Consider the following 15,825-nt stretch of genomic DNA (forward strand, 5'->3'; position numbering starts at 1 on the left):
CCCCCCCCCCCCCCCCCCGTTTCGTTGTGCTGCCTGCTCAGTCTCCTGACCTCTGAAGTACCGCTTGGTTTTCCTTTTTCCCTTCCAGGCATTTCAGTTGGGCCCCACGGAAGCCTCTTACTACTGGGTGTACTGGGTTCCAACTCAATATGTGGATGCAATCAAAGACACTGTGCTGGGGAAATGGCAGTATTTTTGAAAGCACTTTCACCTCTGGCCCAGGAGACTGACCCAAAGTGAAGGACATTGCTGGGAGAGGCCTGCAGCATCCCTGGATTTCAGAGTTCTGGAACTTTGTTCAAAAATATCTATATCCAATCTGAGGTGATGTGGTGACTGAAGCCAGAGGTGATGTACTTTCACCATTAGCTTAATTTTAACTTAAAATCACCGGTTCCCTTTCTTGCAGTCAGCTTCATACCATTTTTAAAAGTCAATACGGTGGAAATCAATAAATCTGAATTCTGAACATGTTGTGTGGAATACTCTTAAGTGTGTTTGAGAGTAGATCTACCAATTGTGTTTAGAAAGGAATGATCAAAAGCTTTCTGATTTTTTGGTTGTTGTTTGTTTTTAAGTGATTTCACCTGAAATATTTTCATAACTCTTTGGTTGCAAACATTTGGACTGCATTGTGATGAGTTGGGGGTGGGTTTTTTTTTTCCTTTTTCATATAAAATTGTATGCAAAATGTGGGGGTTAGTAAGCCATATTTCTCTGTCCACTGGTTCAGAATGAATTCTTTCCCTTCTTATTTTCTCACTTCCTAGATGGGAATTTTTGTTTCTGAAAACCCAAAGATGTCAGTTCCTCCTTTTGTACCTCATCACCACTTCCTTGCCTGGCCTCCCTCCCGCCACGCTGCTGCTCGTGAATGCATGGCGGGAGAGGAAGAGCCAGGGGTCTGGTCGGGGCGCTCACAGGGCTCTGGTGTGTGCTGAGCAGTGGAGTGTGTCCCAGCGACTCCGGTCTGACCGTCTTGCCCTTTGGGCCCCGATCTCTGGGGAGATGGCACTGCCGCTTTGACAGTTGCCTACAGCCCTCGCTGATTGGGCTTTGAGGCCCAGCCTGGCATGGGTGTGCCGACAGAGGCCCCTCTGAGAGGAGCCAGGTGGAAGCCAGTTATACAGCCATACAGCCACAGACCCAGATCCTTCTTCCTTTCTTTAGAAGTTTTGAGAAACCCTTCAGCAGTCCAATGATTCTTTCAGTGACGTGTCTGCATCTGGTCCTTCTGCTCATGCATTACGTTCAAGTGTCCTTCATCCCAGGTTTAGAGATGCTGCCTTTCTCAAGAAGAAGTCATCTGACCTAGTGGGTTGGCCGATGTATTTCAACATCGAAAATGGGATAAACAGCTTTTGTGATTAGCTCTCCCTCTTCCGGGTTTAGCCCTTACCGTCCTCTGTCCACGTGAAGTTCTGTTGTCTCCCAGTGGTTTGGTTGACTCTGGAACGAGGGACGGTCTCTTGGTGAATGATACCCTTTGTGCTGTTCGCTGTTGCTCTGCTGCTGTCTTTGCGATTCTCCTCTCACTGGTGCAGGCCCTCATAGTAAGGTTTGGCAAGAGATGTCCCAAATGTCACATTCTGGATTCTAGACTGTTAGCCTTCTTTCTGTGAAACGTATTAGCATGTGTTCGCCTAAGATGACTATTCCTTGTGAGCCAGTTCATGGTGATCGTCCGTGCCCTTCCCCTTCTGAAAGCTGTGGTCCGTAGTTCAAGAATCCAGCCCATCCAGACCAACTCTTGCTTTTCGTGGTGTTGTCCATGCCAGGTTACGGATCTAGGCAGGAAACTCCTCTTGCTTTTCTGGGGGGTACAAGTTTGTCTGGGAAGTGTAGCATCCAGGAGATGGCCTGTTTTCCACCCCTTGCAAAAGGCGCAGTACCTGTAGCTCTTCTGTCCTTGTCAGCCCACAGTCCTTGGAGGAAAGAGCATGTCTTTGCTGCTCGTGGAAGCCTTGCTCTGCAGTTGACAGGCCTCGCGTGCTCGCAGAGTGGCGGCGCGGTTTGAATGCTGCTCTTTCTGTTGGCCAGCCTGCCTGTCCCAGAGGCTTGTCCAGACAGTGCCACACGCCCGCTCTTGAAGCAGGCATCCTGTCCCCGTTTTGTGGGGCTGCTCCCCAAGGCCCTTCCCACCAGGTTCCCCCTTCGCCCTGCTCGGGCGGCTGCCCCTCGCCCATCCCTGCCACCTGATGCCCCTTCCTCCCAGTGACAGCGTGCGTACCGACTCCCTGCTCCCCAAGGGCCAAACCGCTTCTCGCTCAGGCCGGTGTCGTCTCAAAACAGGACCAAAGCCTGTGTGAGCCTTTTTATTTGAAGTAAAAATGGTGCTTTTTTCCTTACTTGGAGATCTTCTATATAAATACTGTAAATGACATCTTTTCGTACGGACCTGTTCGAGCGTTGCTTTCCAGAGCCCACGAACAGTGCTGGCCCGATCTTGGGCTCTGGCGGCCCCATCCATGTGGAGCCCTTGCAGGAAGCCCCGGCGAGCAGAGAAGCCGCGCCTGGGTCCCAGCAGCGCTCACTAGTCTGTCACTTGGCCCGTGAGCGGGCTCGTCGTCATCTTCTTATGGTCCAGGATGTACTGACTAAATCTGTGTTAGCAAATTCAGACACTCCTTCCCCTTCGGTAGCATCACAGTGTTCATTCTCCCTCAGGCTTCTCTCCACGCGGAGTCCTCGCTGGGGAGGGGGCAGGACCCCTCGCGGGGCTCTGAGGGTGGACGGGGGTGAGGCTGCCTTCTCTCGTGGAGCTGGCAGCCCTTTCGCAGGACAACAAGCCTTTCCTTCCCTCCCCTCCGCCACTTGGCAGACTAGTGACGATTGCTCTCAGCTCTGTTTCAGTCAGCCTTTTCAGAAAACTGAGAGAGATGGTCTCTAGACTTGCTCCGACTCTTTGGTATTCAGTATTCAACTATTTGGTATTGTTTTAATCGATGATGGGCCTTTTGCAAGTAGCGTCAGCTCTTTTTAAAAAGAAAGTCAAGCTGAGCTAAGGGTGCACTTTGCTGTATCGCAGACATGGTGGGCCAGGTGAGGCCTCTGTAGGCTCCTGCTTTCCATGACGAGGGCCAGGGACACGCCCTTCGCCACTCAGTTGCCGGATCTCAGCTGGAAGGGGCTGCCTTGCTTCTTCCTCTCCCTTTCACCAGGTGCCTGGAGGAACGGTCCCGGGCGCTCACACTTGGCCCGCCCTCTTTGCCAGAGGCAGGACCCTGTGTGCCAAGGGCGGCTTGCTTTCCACCCTGTCCTCTGAGGGCGCTTCTTTCTCTCCTGGCCTGTTGTCTTGGGAAGGATAGTCCTTTTGTCTTCAGGCTTTGTGATCAAGTCATCTCCAGTTAGGACTGGCACCTGTTCCCTTCTTCGCGGGGCCTGGGGGCCTTTCTGAAGTCGCAGGTGGTCAGGAGCCCTCCAGTGTGTGTCACATCTGGTCAGTTGACCTGCCAGGCTGGGTGGTTCTACTGCTTTCTGAATTTCTAAGAATCTCTTTTTCTTTCCTAACGAGTTCTGCTGATTTATTTGACAATGTACGTAAGTACCCTGTTCTCCTTGTGGTGTACGCTCTGTTCTGGTTTTTGTTTTTAATCAAATGCCTGTTTGGGAGGAGATGAACGTATTTAGTCTATTAGATTTGCGCTGCTGGAAAATTTTTTTTTTAAAGTGTAACCTTGACTAGCTGTCTTATTATTGTTTATCCTGTAAGATTAGTCTATCAATTAAAGTTTGATAATTAATTGCGGCTCCTTTTCCTTTCCAGTTCTTCATGCGCCTGATCTGTACTGGGGGTTGACAAACATTGAAACTGGGCCCAGAGTTACTTTTGTCCAGTTGTGGGGTACCATGTTACCATCTTCCTTGTTTGGCTTTTAGGTATAGCCACATTTGTTCCTGCTGAAAATAGCTGATAAAGGGGTCTGACTTGATGCGCTCCATGTGAGTCCAGCTCCCAGCTTGGCGGTCAGCCATGTCCCTGTCAGGGCCTTCCTCCTCTGCCCGGCCCCCAGGGGCTGGAGGGCAGGCCGTCATGCAGTCCTCACTCTTCTAGGACACGTTTGATCAAACACTGAGATGGAGATGCAGCTTCAGCCGCAGCCACAAAGACCCAGGAGGAAGGAGGGAGGTCCGTTACCAACAGCGGGATGAACAGCAAGAGATCTGGGCATGGGCAGTGACTGTAGTTGGCAGAACTGGTTTTGACCCAGCACTGCTCCCACTGGACCCTCTCTCCTCTTCGCCCTACTTGGTAAATGTTCCTGAAGGTTCTGGTCTCACTGCCCCTTCCTGGCTCTTTGTAGTTTCCCATTGCCTCATAATCCTTGAACCACACCGTTAGATTCTTAAGGTTTTGACTGATATGGGGGTGGGGGCTGTGCTCCATGCTGTATGTGGCCTGATGCCCCTGGGGAATCTTCTGTCTGCATAAAGGGCACTTCTGAACTGTTACTGGAGGCACCTTAAACCGGGTAGGGTGATGGAGCCTCCTCAGACGGAGAATGAGATGAACTCCGCTCTGAATATCGTACCATATTTTGGGGGGAGACACCTTGGCATTTTCTCAGCTGTGGGTAACTCAGAACACTCGACAGCAGGGACCCCACAAAACACTGTCATAAGGGCAAGAGGCGAGGACTTTTTCCTGCTCTTGCCCGAAGCAGTCTGTTTAACTCATCCTGGTTGTAGGAGGTTGCTGTGCTTCCCACCCAGGAGGCCTCTGCTGACACCACTGGGCTGTTTTCAGCTGGGATTAACCTCTGCCTTTTCCAGTTTCTCGAGGCTATTTTTGTTCTGAAGCCTTATTAGCCTGTCTTATTCTATTGATAGACCCCTCCTTACTCTTCACCTCATTTTATAACTCCTGACTTTCAAGTTTCTATTTCTCACTTTCCTCTCTCATTGTAATCACTTGCTGTCTTCCCTTTTTTGTACATTTTCAAACCTACAGAAAGTTGAAAAATGCTAGTGACCACGTCGTGCTTTCACCTGGGTTCACCAGTTGTTAAAACGTTAACTCCATTTGCCTTCTCTTCACATGCATACTTTATTTTGCTGAATCATTTGACTGCCTTACAGATGCCATGACATGTTTCGTGTGGACACGTAAGCAGCATCTCCAAAGAGTAAGGCCATTATTACACCTTAGCACGACACGGGTACCTCACCTAAGAAAACGAATGTCAATTCAGTAATATTACCTAATATATAGATGATGTGAAATTAGTAATACTAGTTAATACATCTTCTAGAATGGTTCTTCCCAGTCAGTAATTCTTAATGTTTCTGAGTCCTGTATGTTTTTAAAAATATCCTTTTAACTTTGTCATTGCTAGCCTTGCTCTCCCTTTAAAGAAACCTCCCCTCCGTGTGTCTCTAATCATCATTTGTATCCTGACCCCCTGCCCTCTTCTCTTCCTGTCTTGAGTGTTAACCCTGTTACCAAGGCTTCTGGAGCTGTGGTTCTGGAGGTGGTCGGGGAACAGGCACCCACCTGGCAGAGTCACCTTGTTCTCTGCCCTCCCTCCCACATGTGAGACTTGCTGACTGCAGGGATCCACGACTGAGGACTCAGTTATTGGTGACAAACCCAGTTCATGTGAATTACGCAAGGGGATTGTAACCAGAAAGTCCAGTGTCAGACCTAGGCCTGTGTGGGCACCCAATTCACATCGGGCGCCTGACCCTCCAGCTCTCAGCTCTACTTTGTTCTCTGTTGACTCAGCTTCGAGCAGATGCAAGCCCGAGGGAAAGAGAAGTGTTTTCTTGCCCAGGAATTCCAGAGTAGAAATACCAGACAGGGCTCTTAACTGGCATGTTACCCTGCCCTCCACAAAACACACAGGCACAATAACCTTAGCATCCGAGACGTGTTGTTCCCGGTGACTTCAGCTGTGAGTCTGGGGCTTTCAGATGAACACTCCAGCACTCCAGGCTGTAGAAGACCGCAGCTGTGGCAGCCACCCGGCAGGCTTTGGACCTCATGCTCTGCGCCAGGCCAGTTACTGGGAAAGGACCTCCTGCAGGGCTCCAGCCTCGGGGAAGAATGGGTGCTCCTGAACCCTCTCTCCAGGGAGGCACATTGTTTAACATCAGTTCTTGCATTGAGTCTGTCCACTGCCAGGCACCGGGACAGATAAAATATGTGCGTTCCATTGTCATCACTCCATCACCTCTTGTCAGCCCCTTACCCATCGGAGGAAACTTTGAGAAGAGACCTAGCCAAGGTCACATGCCTGTCACAGACTGAGGCTGTGATTCAGAATCCAGATGTGCCTGACCCCAGAGTCTGCTCCGAGATGCTGGTCTTATTGTTGAGAACTTAAGAAAGAGCTTGGCTACTTTGTTTTGCTTTCATATTTTTTTTCTTTTTTCTCCCCGGTTTATTTATCTTAAGGGTACTAACATATGTTTGTGAGTTGTTTTTTAAACTTTGAACTTTGATATTTATTGCTTAGCCACCATTTAAAAAATCGAGACAGTAAATAGTACATGGGCTTGATAGAGAAATCTCAAATGGTAGGTTAAGTCTCACGTAGTTCTTCTAGCTCTCCACCCCACCTGTGTTCCAACCCTGAAGGAAGCAGAGTTCACTTTAGGCTTAAGCACCAAGAGGCCATCCCATGAGCAGAGGGTTGGTCATTCCCACGTAAATCCCTTATCGGAGTTGGGGTATCCACAGAGGAACTTCAAAGCAGGAGGAAACAGGTCCAGAGGAAGCACCTCACAAACATATTCCAGCCTAGAGTTCTAGATCATTATCTGTCATCTGTTTGGGTATCCCACAAGCAAATCCAACATCCCAAACTGAAACGATATCCCTCTTCCTTTTCCTTTTTGGCCACTCCACGTGGCATGCCAGATCTTAGTTCCCTGATCAGGGACTGAACCCGCATCCCGGTGCAATGGAAGCATGGAGTCTTAACTGGCTGGGCCACCAGGGAAGCCCCTGTATCCCTCTTCAGTCTGACCCTCCTCTCTTCCCTCTTATAGACAGCAGTTCACCCAGGACCAGTAGCCCTAAGCCATGAACTTGAGAGATACCCTAGACTCTCACTTCCTCTGTCATCTGACCACCTGCTATTTTTATCCCCGGAGTATTTTTGCAATCCCTCTTCTCTTTATCCCAACCTGCAAATCTGCATCTTTCTCTTGGGTTCTTCTGGTACCCAGCACTTTCGTCCCCTTCAGTTTACCCTTTGCACAGCCAGCTGCCAACCACTGAGCTCAAGTACGGCTGACTGCTTCTGCTCTGGGAAATCCTGTGCCTACTGCCTACAAGTTCCTTACCAGACAAGGGAGGCCCTGCTTCGTGACCTGATCCCAGCCACAGCTTTAACCACAGGCCAACCCAGGATTTCACCCTCCAGTCATAATCCCTGCCTGAACCAATGGCATTCACCTCCTGTGCTCACGTGGTGCTGCCGTGGCTCCTGCCCATGCCATGGGGCTGACCCTGGCGGAGCCTTAGGAATACAGCCCAGGCTTCACTGCTTGAGAATTCCTTTCCCAAGCCTCGGCTCCTAATGATCTACTCCCAGTTTTCACAGATGTCTTACTTTTTCCACAAAATGTGTTTATGTTTAGAAAATATAAACAAAAATAAGCCAAAGTATTTCTACCACATGTGGTAATCGAGCATTTTGGTATGTGTTGTATGGAAATAGAATCCCGCTGTTTATAGTCTGTTCTGTGGAAAGAATCCGCCAGCAATGTGGGAGGCCCGGGTTCGATCCCTGGGTTGGGAAGATCCCCTGGAGTAAGGGAAAGGCTACCTACTCCAGTATTCTGGCCTGGAGAATTCCATGGACTGTATAGTCCATGGGGTTGCAGAGTCGGACAGGACTGAGTGACTTTTTTTTTTTATGACTCACTTTCACTTTTCAAATAAAATACCAATTTTTCACTGTGTAAAGTTGTTCCCATTGAACCGATCCCACTGTGGGACATCCAGCTGAATGCCGTCCATATACTTGGTTACACCCTATCATGTTGTCTTCTTAACAGATTTCAAACAGGATAGCTGACGGGCTGTCACCTAGTCACCATCTGTTGACACTGTACTAGTGTTTCTTGTTTCTTTTTCCTGACGCATTCAGAAGTTACCTGCAGGGACTTTTACCTGGTGGTCCAGTGGCCAAGACTTCAAGCTCCCAATGCCGGGGGCCCAGGTTCAATACCTGATCAGGGAACTACATCCCACACGCCACAACTAACACCCGGAGCAGCCAGATAAATAAAGTCACCTGCAGGCATCTTGCTGCTTCACTTCTAACTTCTCCCGAGCATAAGGTTAGTTTACTACACAATACTGATTATATGTAAGAAATTTAACATTGTTTTATCACCTATGTAGAGTCCAGTTGTCCTCGAAATGTCCTGCTTTTTTCCCCAAACCTTTCAAGGTTCACATTTCCCATGAAATTAACATGTCTCTGGTCTCCTTTGATTTAGTTACCCTGTCCTTTTTGTTCCACGTCACTTTTTTTTAAAGTCCCACCTTCTGGATTTGTTTCATGATCAGTTCGATGAAGAATACCACAAAGGTGATGTGTCCTCTCATGACTTCAGGAGCAGCTCAGTCAGTGCTTGGTGTCACTGGTGATGCCGAATATGAAACATCACGTGGATCTTCACGGTCTGCTCTACCAGATGGTGAGCTTCCTGTGAGCAGACTTTACCCTGGTGACCCAAGGCCCCGCCTGGAGGAGTGCTCCGCAATGGCTGGCACACCATAGTTACGTCGGATGCGTGAGTGCCCTGGCTGTCTGGGGGAGACAGAACAGCACTGGGCCCAGACGCAGGTTGTGACAGGCCTCCCAGCCACCCTTTCCCAAAGGGACCTGCATGCAGCAGACACACCTTGGAATGCTGTATTTGGCCAGTTTGCTGCCTATGTATAGGGGCACCCCGGCTTCTCAAAGAATTTTACAGCAAGTTTTTAGACCAGAAAGGCCTTTGCTGTTTGAACATGCACCCAGATTCTAAAAACCACTATCACCAAATAATGTGTAGTTGTTCCCCCCAACCCCCATTCTGGCTCCTTTAAGACTCAGAACCACCACAGAATGGTTATGAGTGGGCCATGTCACGGCAGGTTATGTGGTTAAGATTTTAGCAGTCTCTTTAGTGGCAGTACTGCCGACTTCGGGATTTTAGGCAGCAGCAAACACATTTGCAATTTTTGGCAAAATGTGTAGCTGCTGTGGGAGATAAAACAGCCAGGACATTTACCTCAGATATTAAGGTACGTTCCACTCAGGAGTCCTGTGCAGCCTGTTTTTTTGCCTGTTGGATCTCTAGTGCCTAATAAGCACTCAAACTATTTGTTGAATAATTGCAGTTGGGAAAAAGAATGATGCAGTCCCTTATGTTCCAATTTTGCAGTTTTCCAAGAATATCTTAAGTGTTAAAAATGCAGCATAGCAATGAATGCTTCCTGTTTACTTAAAAAGGAGGGAATGTGACTGCTTTCTTGTCTACAGTAGTTCTAAAGTGACACAGAAGGAACTGGCAACACTGGGTACCTCCAGGAGAAGCAGGTGTGTGGCCCAAACCCCACGCCAGACTGCAGAGTCCTGTCACCTCACCCCTCAGCCACGAGATTCTCTGCCGGCTGAGGATCACACAGCCAGTCCCTGCACCTCTGCAATGATGCTACTTCCTACAAGACTTTGATCTCCTTCCTCCTGCATACTAGAAGTTCCGCTAAAAGTAAAGCAAGTATTTTAGGATAGGTCTCTCAAGTTAAATCTCCAAGAGCTGGGCAGTTGCCTACATCAACTCCAAAGACCTAACACAGTGCTAGGAATAAAAGGAACAGGGTTGTTACTGATGTATGAAAACCAGACACAAAGTCAAAGTAACCCAGGAGGAAAGAGAACCTTTTATCTTCCCCAAATTCCTAAATTACCAAAATTACTAAATGCCATTAATTCAGAAATGGATCCTTAGGACAGGGATGAAAAATTAGTCCCATACACTGGTGTCAGCTGATACGAGGAATAATCAGTAAACTAACGGGGGCACAAAGTATTTTGAGGCAAAACATCCTTTTATCACTAATTCATTCCTCATACTGAAGGTGGTCAGAGAGAAACTTAATTCAAGCACTCTGCTGAAAAAGTTATATTTCTGGTATCCATGAATACCAATGACAGACTAAAAATGCTAAGCAATGTCAATCTATTTAAAAAAAAGCACTCTAGACATAAAAACTTTAGACATAAAAAACTGAAGACTGAGAAAAATCTTGGTTTTACAGATTTATTTTCAAAGGGCAAAAACACTTAAGACAATTTAAATACAAGTCTAAACAGAATTACTCGCAAAGTCAGCAATGATGCAGAAATTTGTTCTCACCGCCAGACACTCGCCAGCATCTTCTGAGCCTTCTCTCAATGAGGAAAAGGGATCTGGCAAAAGACAAAGCAAACTCAGTGCTTCTCTCTGGTGTTACTAACTTTAAGTGATAACCTCTGAGGTGCTAAATCCAGGGTAAAGTTCTAGACACAAATACAATGTTTTATTTTTAAAGTCTGATCACTTCTCCTACAGCCTAAAGAACAACAGCTAATATTAAGAGGCTTCTTTCCTTCTGGCACTGTATTAGATGACTCACGCACTACATAGATGACTCACGCACTACGCCGTTCTACCTTCATGAAAGCCCCAGGTCACACCCCCATTTTACATATGAGGAAACTGAGGCTACGGAGCATACGCCATCTGCCCAAGATCCCAGGCTCACAGGGCGCGGCAGTGCTGGGTCAGCCCAGGCGTCTGTCGCCGGACTTCATGCTCCTACCCGGAAGGCCTCTCCTGCCTACTGAGGAGCCAGGCCATCTCAGCTTCCTGGACAGCAGGCTGGACAGGCCTTGGTGGGGGCGGGGTAACTGAGGGAGGCAAAGGTCTCCGCTTCGGGGTGACCTTGCTCAGTTTTTCGTACAAGTCTGCTTTTATGAGGAGGGCTGACAGTCAGAGTCCTGTCTAGGAATGAACTGCTGTCCATCCCTCTGGAGGAGAAAGATGATCACTAGGCTTGGTCCCTCCTTGGAGTGGCAGATAACCAGAGGTACCTGCATTTTGTAACTACTGAAAATCTCGTCAAGCACTTCCATTTTTCCATTTCTTCCTAAGCTTTTATTGAAGAACCATGGAGAGATTAATTCTATGGGAGAACAATAAGCCAAATTATTTACCTGATATTTTATTCATATACATCCTTCTTATCTGCAATGTAATCTACAATTTCTTGTGGACACATTAACTTCTCCGCATCTATATCAGGAATTTCAAACCCTGAAAGTGAAATTTACGACAATGCATGAGTGTAGAAAAAGCAAATCCTTTAGAACTGAAAGCATCTATCCCTTCAACAACATGCATAAGAACATCAAAAATTTCCAGCAATCTTGAATCCCATTTGTGAGCCTGTTATGTACCAGATGATATATTTTTTAGACACAATTTGCATACTAGAAAAATTCTCCCATTTCAAGTGCAACACTCAATGGTTTTTAGTATATTCACAAGGTTGTGCACCATCTAGAATTAGAATTATCTAATTCTAGAATATTTTCATTACCCCAAAAAGAAACCCCGCAGCCCTAACCGGTACCACCCCTCTAGTAAGGATGATCTCTGAGGAACTGTGATTAAGTTCTGCTCTGTGGGATGGCATACAAGTCCCTTGGCTTCCATTCAGGCAGTTCACCCCCTAAATGAAGCTGTGGAACCGTGTAACGGTCTCATTTGTATAACTAACCATCCCAGACAAGGATAACTTGGGAACGTGCATGGAAAGCGCTACAGGAAACCAAGACGTGGTACGGGTGTGTGTACAGGCACACATCCTAACCTAGGCACACCTAGCACTTTTCTAGACATGGACATTTAGGTCTAGCTCACTGGTGGGGAGGGTGCTCCAAGGTGTTCTCAGCCATCAGGTGAAGGCTATGCCCTTCATCTAAGAGCCCCACCCCAAGAATCTCAGGGCCATGCTCCCCCAGGCCTCTTCTCGTCACTGAGCCCTTGGTACTGCACTGGGCACTCTGCAGACCTGCTTCCCAAATATTAAGTACACTGTCCCTGACGTTTACTTCATCCGATAGTAAGTAGGTAGAGGTGGGGGGTAGCGCACTACAATTGCAAATCCCCATCAGACTCCCAGCATTTCTCTGCATTTAATCCACCTAAATTAAGAACCAAGACCCAGCCTGTGCATTACCAAATTCGTCCTCCATGGCCATGATAATCTCCACTTGGTCCAAACTGTCTAAGCCCAGGTCTTTCATAAAATGGGAATTTACTGAAAGCTGCAAGAAAAGAACACCAAATGCAAAATTCAGTCTGTGAGAACACTTGCTTCTTAAAATAACTGAATGGTGAAATGTCAATCATTACAAAGAAGTTTTTCTTTTTAATATAAAGAGGTCATATTTTAAATATCAAGAGCCATAACAATAATATTATACTTTTAACCTGTGGCAACACACACTTGGTCTGCTTTATATGTTAACTCATTCAACCTTAATTTTGAAATAGCAATATATATAAAGCTAATGATGAACTGACTTTGTACATTTTACAATGATCTTTGATCACTGTTCTGAATGACATCTGAGAGTCTGTTTTTCCTTGCTGCCTTACTGCCAAGACACCACACCTTAGAAGTGACGTCCTGCTCCCTCAGGAATGGCACGCAGTGTCTGTTATCACCGTGTCTTTACTTCAGACCTCACTACCACTAGAAGAATCCTTCAGACAGTTTTCACAGTATATGATCAGTTGTGTTTTTTAGACCGTGGGCAGTAACAGATCACACAGTACGTGTAATATAAATACAGGTACCTGTGTATATATGCCCTTCCACGTGCACTGAGAAGTCTCCATAAACACACTCAAGAAGCCAGGTCAGCTGGCACCTCCCAGAAGGAGAATAGGGTTCCTGGGAGCGATTTTTGCTTTAGACACTTGGGATATTTTACCATGTGATTAAATACACATTTAAAGAAAAACCATTTAAACCACATCAATTACCTTTTCTGGGTCAATCTTGTCATAGAGTTTCAAGACGTAAAGAACACGGTCCTTGATTCCCTCCAATGTCAAAGGTGGTGCATCGCTATACTGGCGGCACAGCTGTGTAACTCTGCCTGGAACCTAGAGCAAGGGATAAGGGAAGCGCTGCTGTGGAGCCCAAAATGCCTCAGAGAAGGCACTGGCTACAGATGTCTTTCACAGAGCTTTCACAGGGCCGCAAATCCACCTCCAGGGAGGCTCACTGTGGCCGCCAGGACACAGAGGCCTAATGCAGGGTAGAGTCAGAAGCCATAGCAGTTCAACAGCATAAAAATGGATTTCTTGGGGCTTCCCTGGCAGTTCACTGGTTGGAACTCCACGTTTCCAATGCAAGGTGCTCGAGTTCCATCCCAGGTCAGGGAACTAGGATACCACGTGCCGCAAGGTGTGGCCGAAAAAAAGATCTCCTTTCTCTGAGTCAGGACAGGCACTCTTCTCTCCTCTGGTCGGCCTCCAGGCTTTGGGACATTTGTCCCACTCAGCGAAACTGCCACTAAAATCATCTGGAGTCTACAGAGGACCCTAAGGCTTCTCGCATCTCAAGCAGACCACTACCCTTTTAATACCCAAGGCAAAATAACTCCTCCAAAGAGCTGTCAGGGTGAACTGACACTGAGAATCACACACCAGAAGGGTCTAATTTGGCCCTGGTGGTAATTATAGACTTTAGCCAAGACAAATGAAGCCAGCTGTGAACCCAAACAAGAGGATGATGAGTTCGCAGGCATTAGTTTCCAATCTGTGTCCCTTCCAAGTGGGCTTGCCTTGTTGCCACCCACTAAATAATGAGACATTCTGATCTTTGCCATCATTGTGTAATATCTCAAATTCCTGATCTTAGCCCACTTGGAATTCAACTAGGAATGAGGGTCTTGACTGGATCCCTTCACAGAATGTGAAAGGGAGTCCAAGTCACAGATCAGCAGACTTAAGGCCACGGAAGGCATGGGGCACAAGAGGGGAAAATGAGACAGCCGTCTGGCAGTTTGTACCACAGAAGTCTTTAACCTCAACTAGTGTGTTCACCTTCTGAAGTTGATTTTAGTCTGCAGTTTGGAGTTCTTAGGGGATAGAAACCCATGGGAAGTGGGTTTCCTTTTTGGGATTAAGGTCCTCCAGTCACAAAGGTCTATGAAAAATTGTTAAAAAAAAACAACAAAAAAAAACCCAAAACCAAACAACACGGCCAGGACTTCCCTGGTGGCCCAGTGGTTAAGAATCCACCTGCCAGTGCAGGGGACACAGATTCGATTCCTGGTCCAGGAAGATCCCACATGCCTGAGGGCAACTAAGCCTGTGTGCCACAATTACTGAGCCCTTGCCCTAGAGCTTGTGCTCTGCAACAAGAAGCCACTTCAGTGAGAATGCATTTCAATTAGAGAACAGCCCCTGCCTGCCACAACCAGAAGCCTGTGCAGAGCAGTACAGACCCAGTGCAACCAAAACAAAATTAGTGTATTTTAAAAAACTGCTGGAGCTTCCCTGGTGGCTCAGTGGTAAAGAATCCGCCTGCCAGTGCAGGAGACATCAGTTTGAGTCCCAATGTGGGAGGATCCCACATGCGCCGAGCAACTAAGCCTGTGTGCCTCAACTATTGAGCCTATGCTCTAGAGCCGGGGAGCCACACTTACTGAGCCCATGTGCCAGAATTACTGACGCCCGAGTGCCCTAGAGCAGCGAGAGAAATCACTGCAATGACAAGCCCATGCACTGCAACTAAAGAGCAGTCCCTGCTCTTTGCAACTAAAGAAAAGCCCTCGCAGCAATGAAGACCCAGCACAACCATAAAAATAAATGATTAAAAAACAAACTGCCAATTAACCAAATCAGTACACATCTGTTTAAGAAACATTTATCTTGCAAAAAAAGTAAAATCAAGTATTGAAATCAGGTTTAATCAGCAAGCTAAAGAGATCAGAGCACTTGTTCTTTTTGTTTCCATTTATGGTCCCCTTTCCTTTCTGATTACAGCATATTAGATTAAGGAGACCTCTGATCTGGGGATGCCACAGGCCAACTTATCAACAATGACCAAGAAAAGTCACAAACAAAAGGGAAGAAGCAAAAAGGACTAAAGAGAAAGAGGGAGAAGACATGAGTTAATACTGGTAATGACAGAAAAGAAATCTGAGGTGGGAGGATCTAACAGAGGCCTCGTCTGTGTGCAGCACAGCAAGAAGTGGTATGAGGGGAATTACCGCTGGGGAAGGGTGAGAGATGGGACGCTGACAAGCACAGCGCCCAAGGGAAGAGGCTGGTGAGGGAACATTCACATGCAACTACCCAAGTGGTCCACTAGGTGTCAGCATCAACCCCAGCAGCACTGGCAACTGCCTGCAGGGGCCAGGTGGGTTCCCTGTGATTCAGTTCAGTTCACTTGAGTCGCTCAGTCATGTCTGACTCTTTGCGACCCCATGAATCTCAGCATGCCAGGCCTCCCTGTCCATCACCAACTCCCGGAGTTCACTCAAACTCATGTCCATCAAGTCGGTGATGCCATCCAGCCATCTCCTCTGTCGTCCCCTTCTCCTCCTGCCCCCAATCCCTCCCAGCATCAGAGTGTTTTCCAATGAGTCAACTCTTCACATGAGGTGGCCGAAGTATTGGAGTTTCAGCTTTAGCATCAATCCTTCCAAAGAAATCCCAGAGCTGATCTCCTTTAGGATGGACTGGTTGTATCTCCTTGCAGTCCAAGGGACTCTCAAGAGTCTTCTCCAACACCACAGTTCAGAAGCATTAATT

General features: G+C 47.3%; 2 protein-coding genes across 2 annotated transcripts in view; one reads left to right on the top strand and one right to left on the bottom strand.

Moving 5' to 3' along the window:
* The window catches only part of UBFD1 (ubiquitin family domain containing 1), a 12,326-nt gene extending 11,857 nt beyond the window's left edge, over nt 1-469 (top strand). The window contains exon 7 of the mRNA XM_010837206.1: nt 89-469. Coding sequence (XP_010835508.1) covers nt 89-199 — 111 coding nt within the window. The 3' untranslated portion in view covers nt 200-469. The remainder of the gene's footprint in view (nt 1-88) is intronic.
* A 9,783-nt stretch (nt 470-10,252) lies between these two features.
* NDUFAB1 (NADH dehydrogenase (ubiquinone) 1, alpha/beta subcomplex, 1, 8kDa) overlaps nt 10,253-15,825 on the bottom strand; it is a 5,791-nt gene continuing 218 nt past the window's right edge. Inside the window, exons 2-5 of the mRNA XM_010837207.1 lie at nt 13,042-13,164; nt 12,230-12,317; nt 11,202-11,301; nt 10,253-10,415 (exon numbers count right to left, since the gene is read on the bottom strand). Coding sequence (XP_010835509.1) covers nt 11,210-11,301; nt 12,230-12,317; nt 13,042-13,164 — 303 coding nt within the window. The 3' untranslated portion in view covers nt 10,253-10,415; nt 11,202-11,209. The remainder of the gene's footprint in view (nt 10,416-11,201; nt 11,302-12,229; nt 12,318-13,041; nt 13,165-15,825) is intronic.

This window comes from Bison bison, unplaced genomic scaffold (assembly GCF_000754665.1).
Source record: "Bison bison bison isolate TAMUID 2011002044 unplaced genomic scaffold, Bison_UMD1.0 scf7180017864072, whole genome shotgun sequence".
NCBI classification, from domain to species: Eukaryota; Metazoa; Chordata; class Mammalia; order Artiodactyla; family Bovidae; genus Bison; species Bison bison.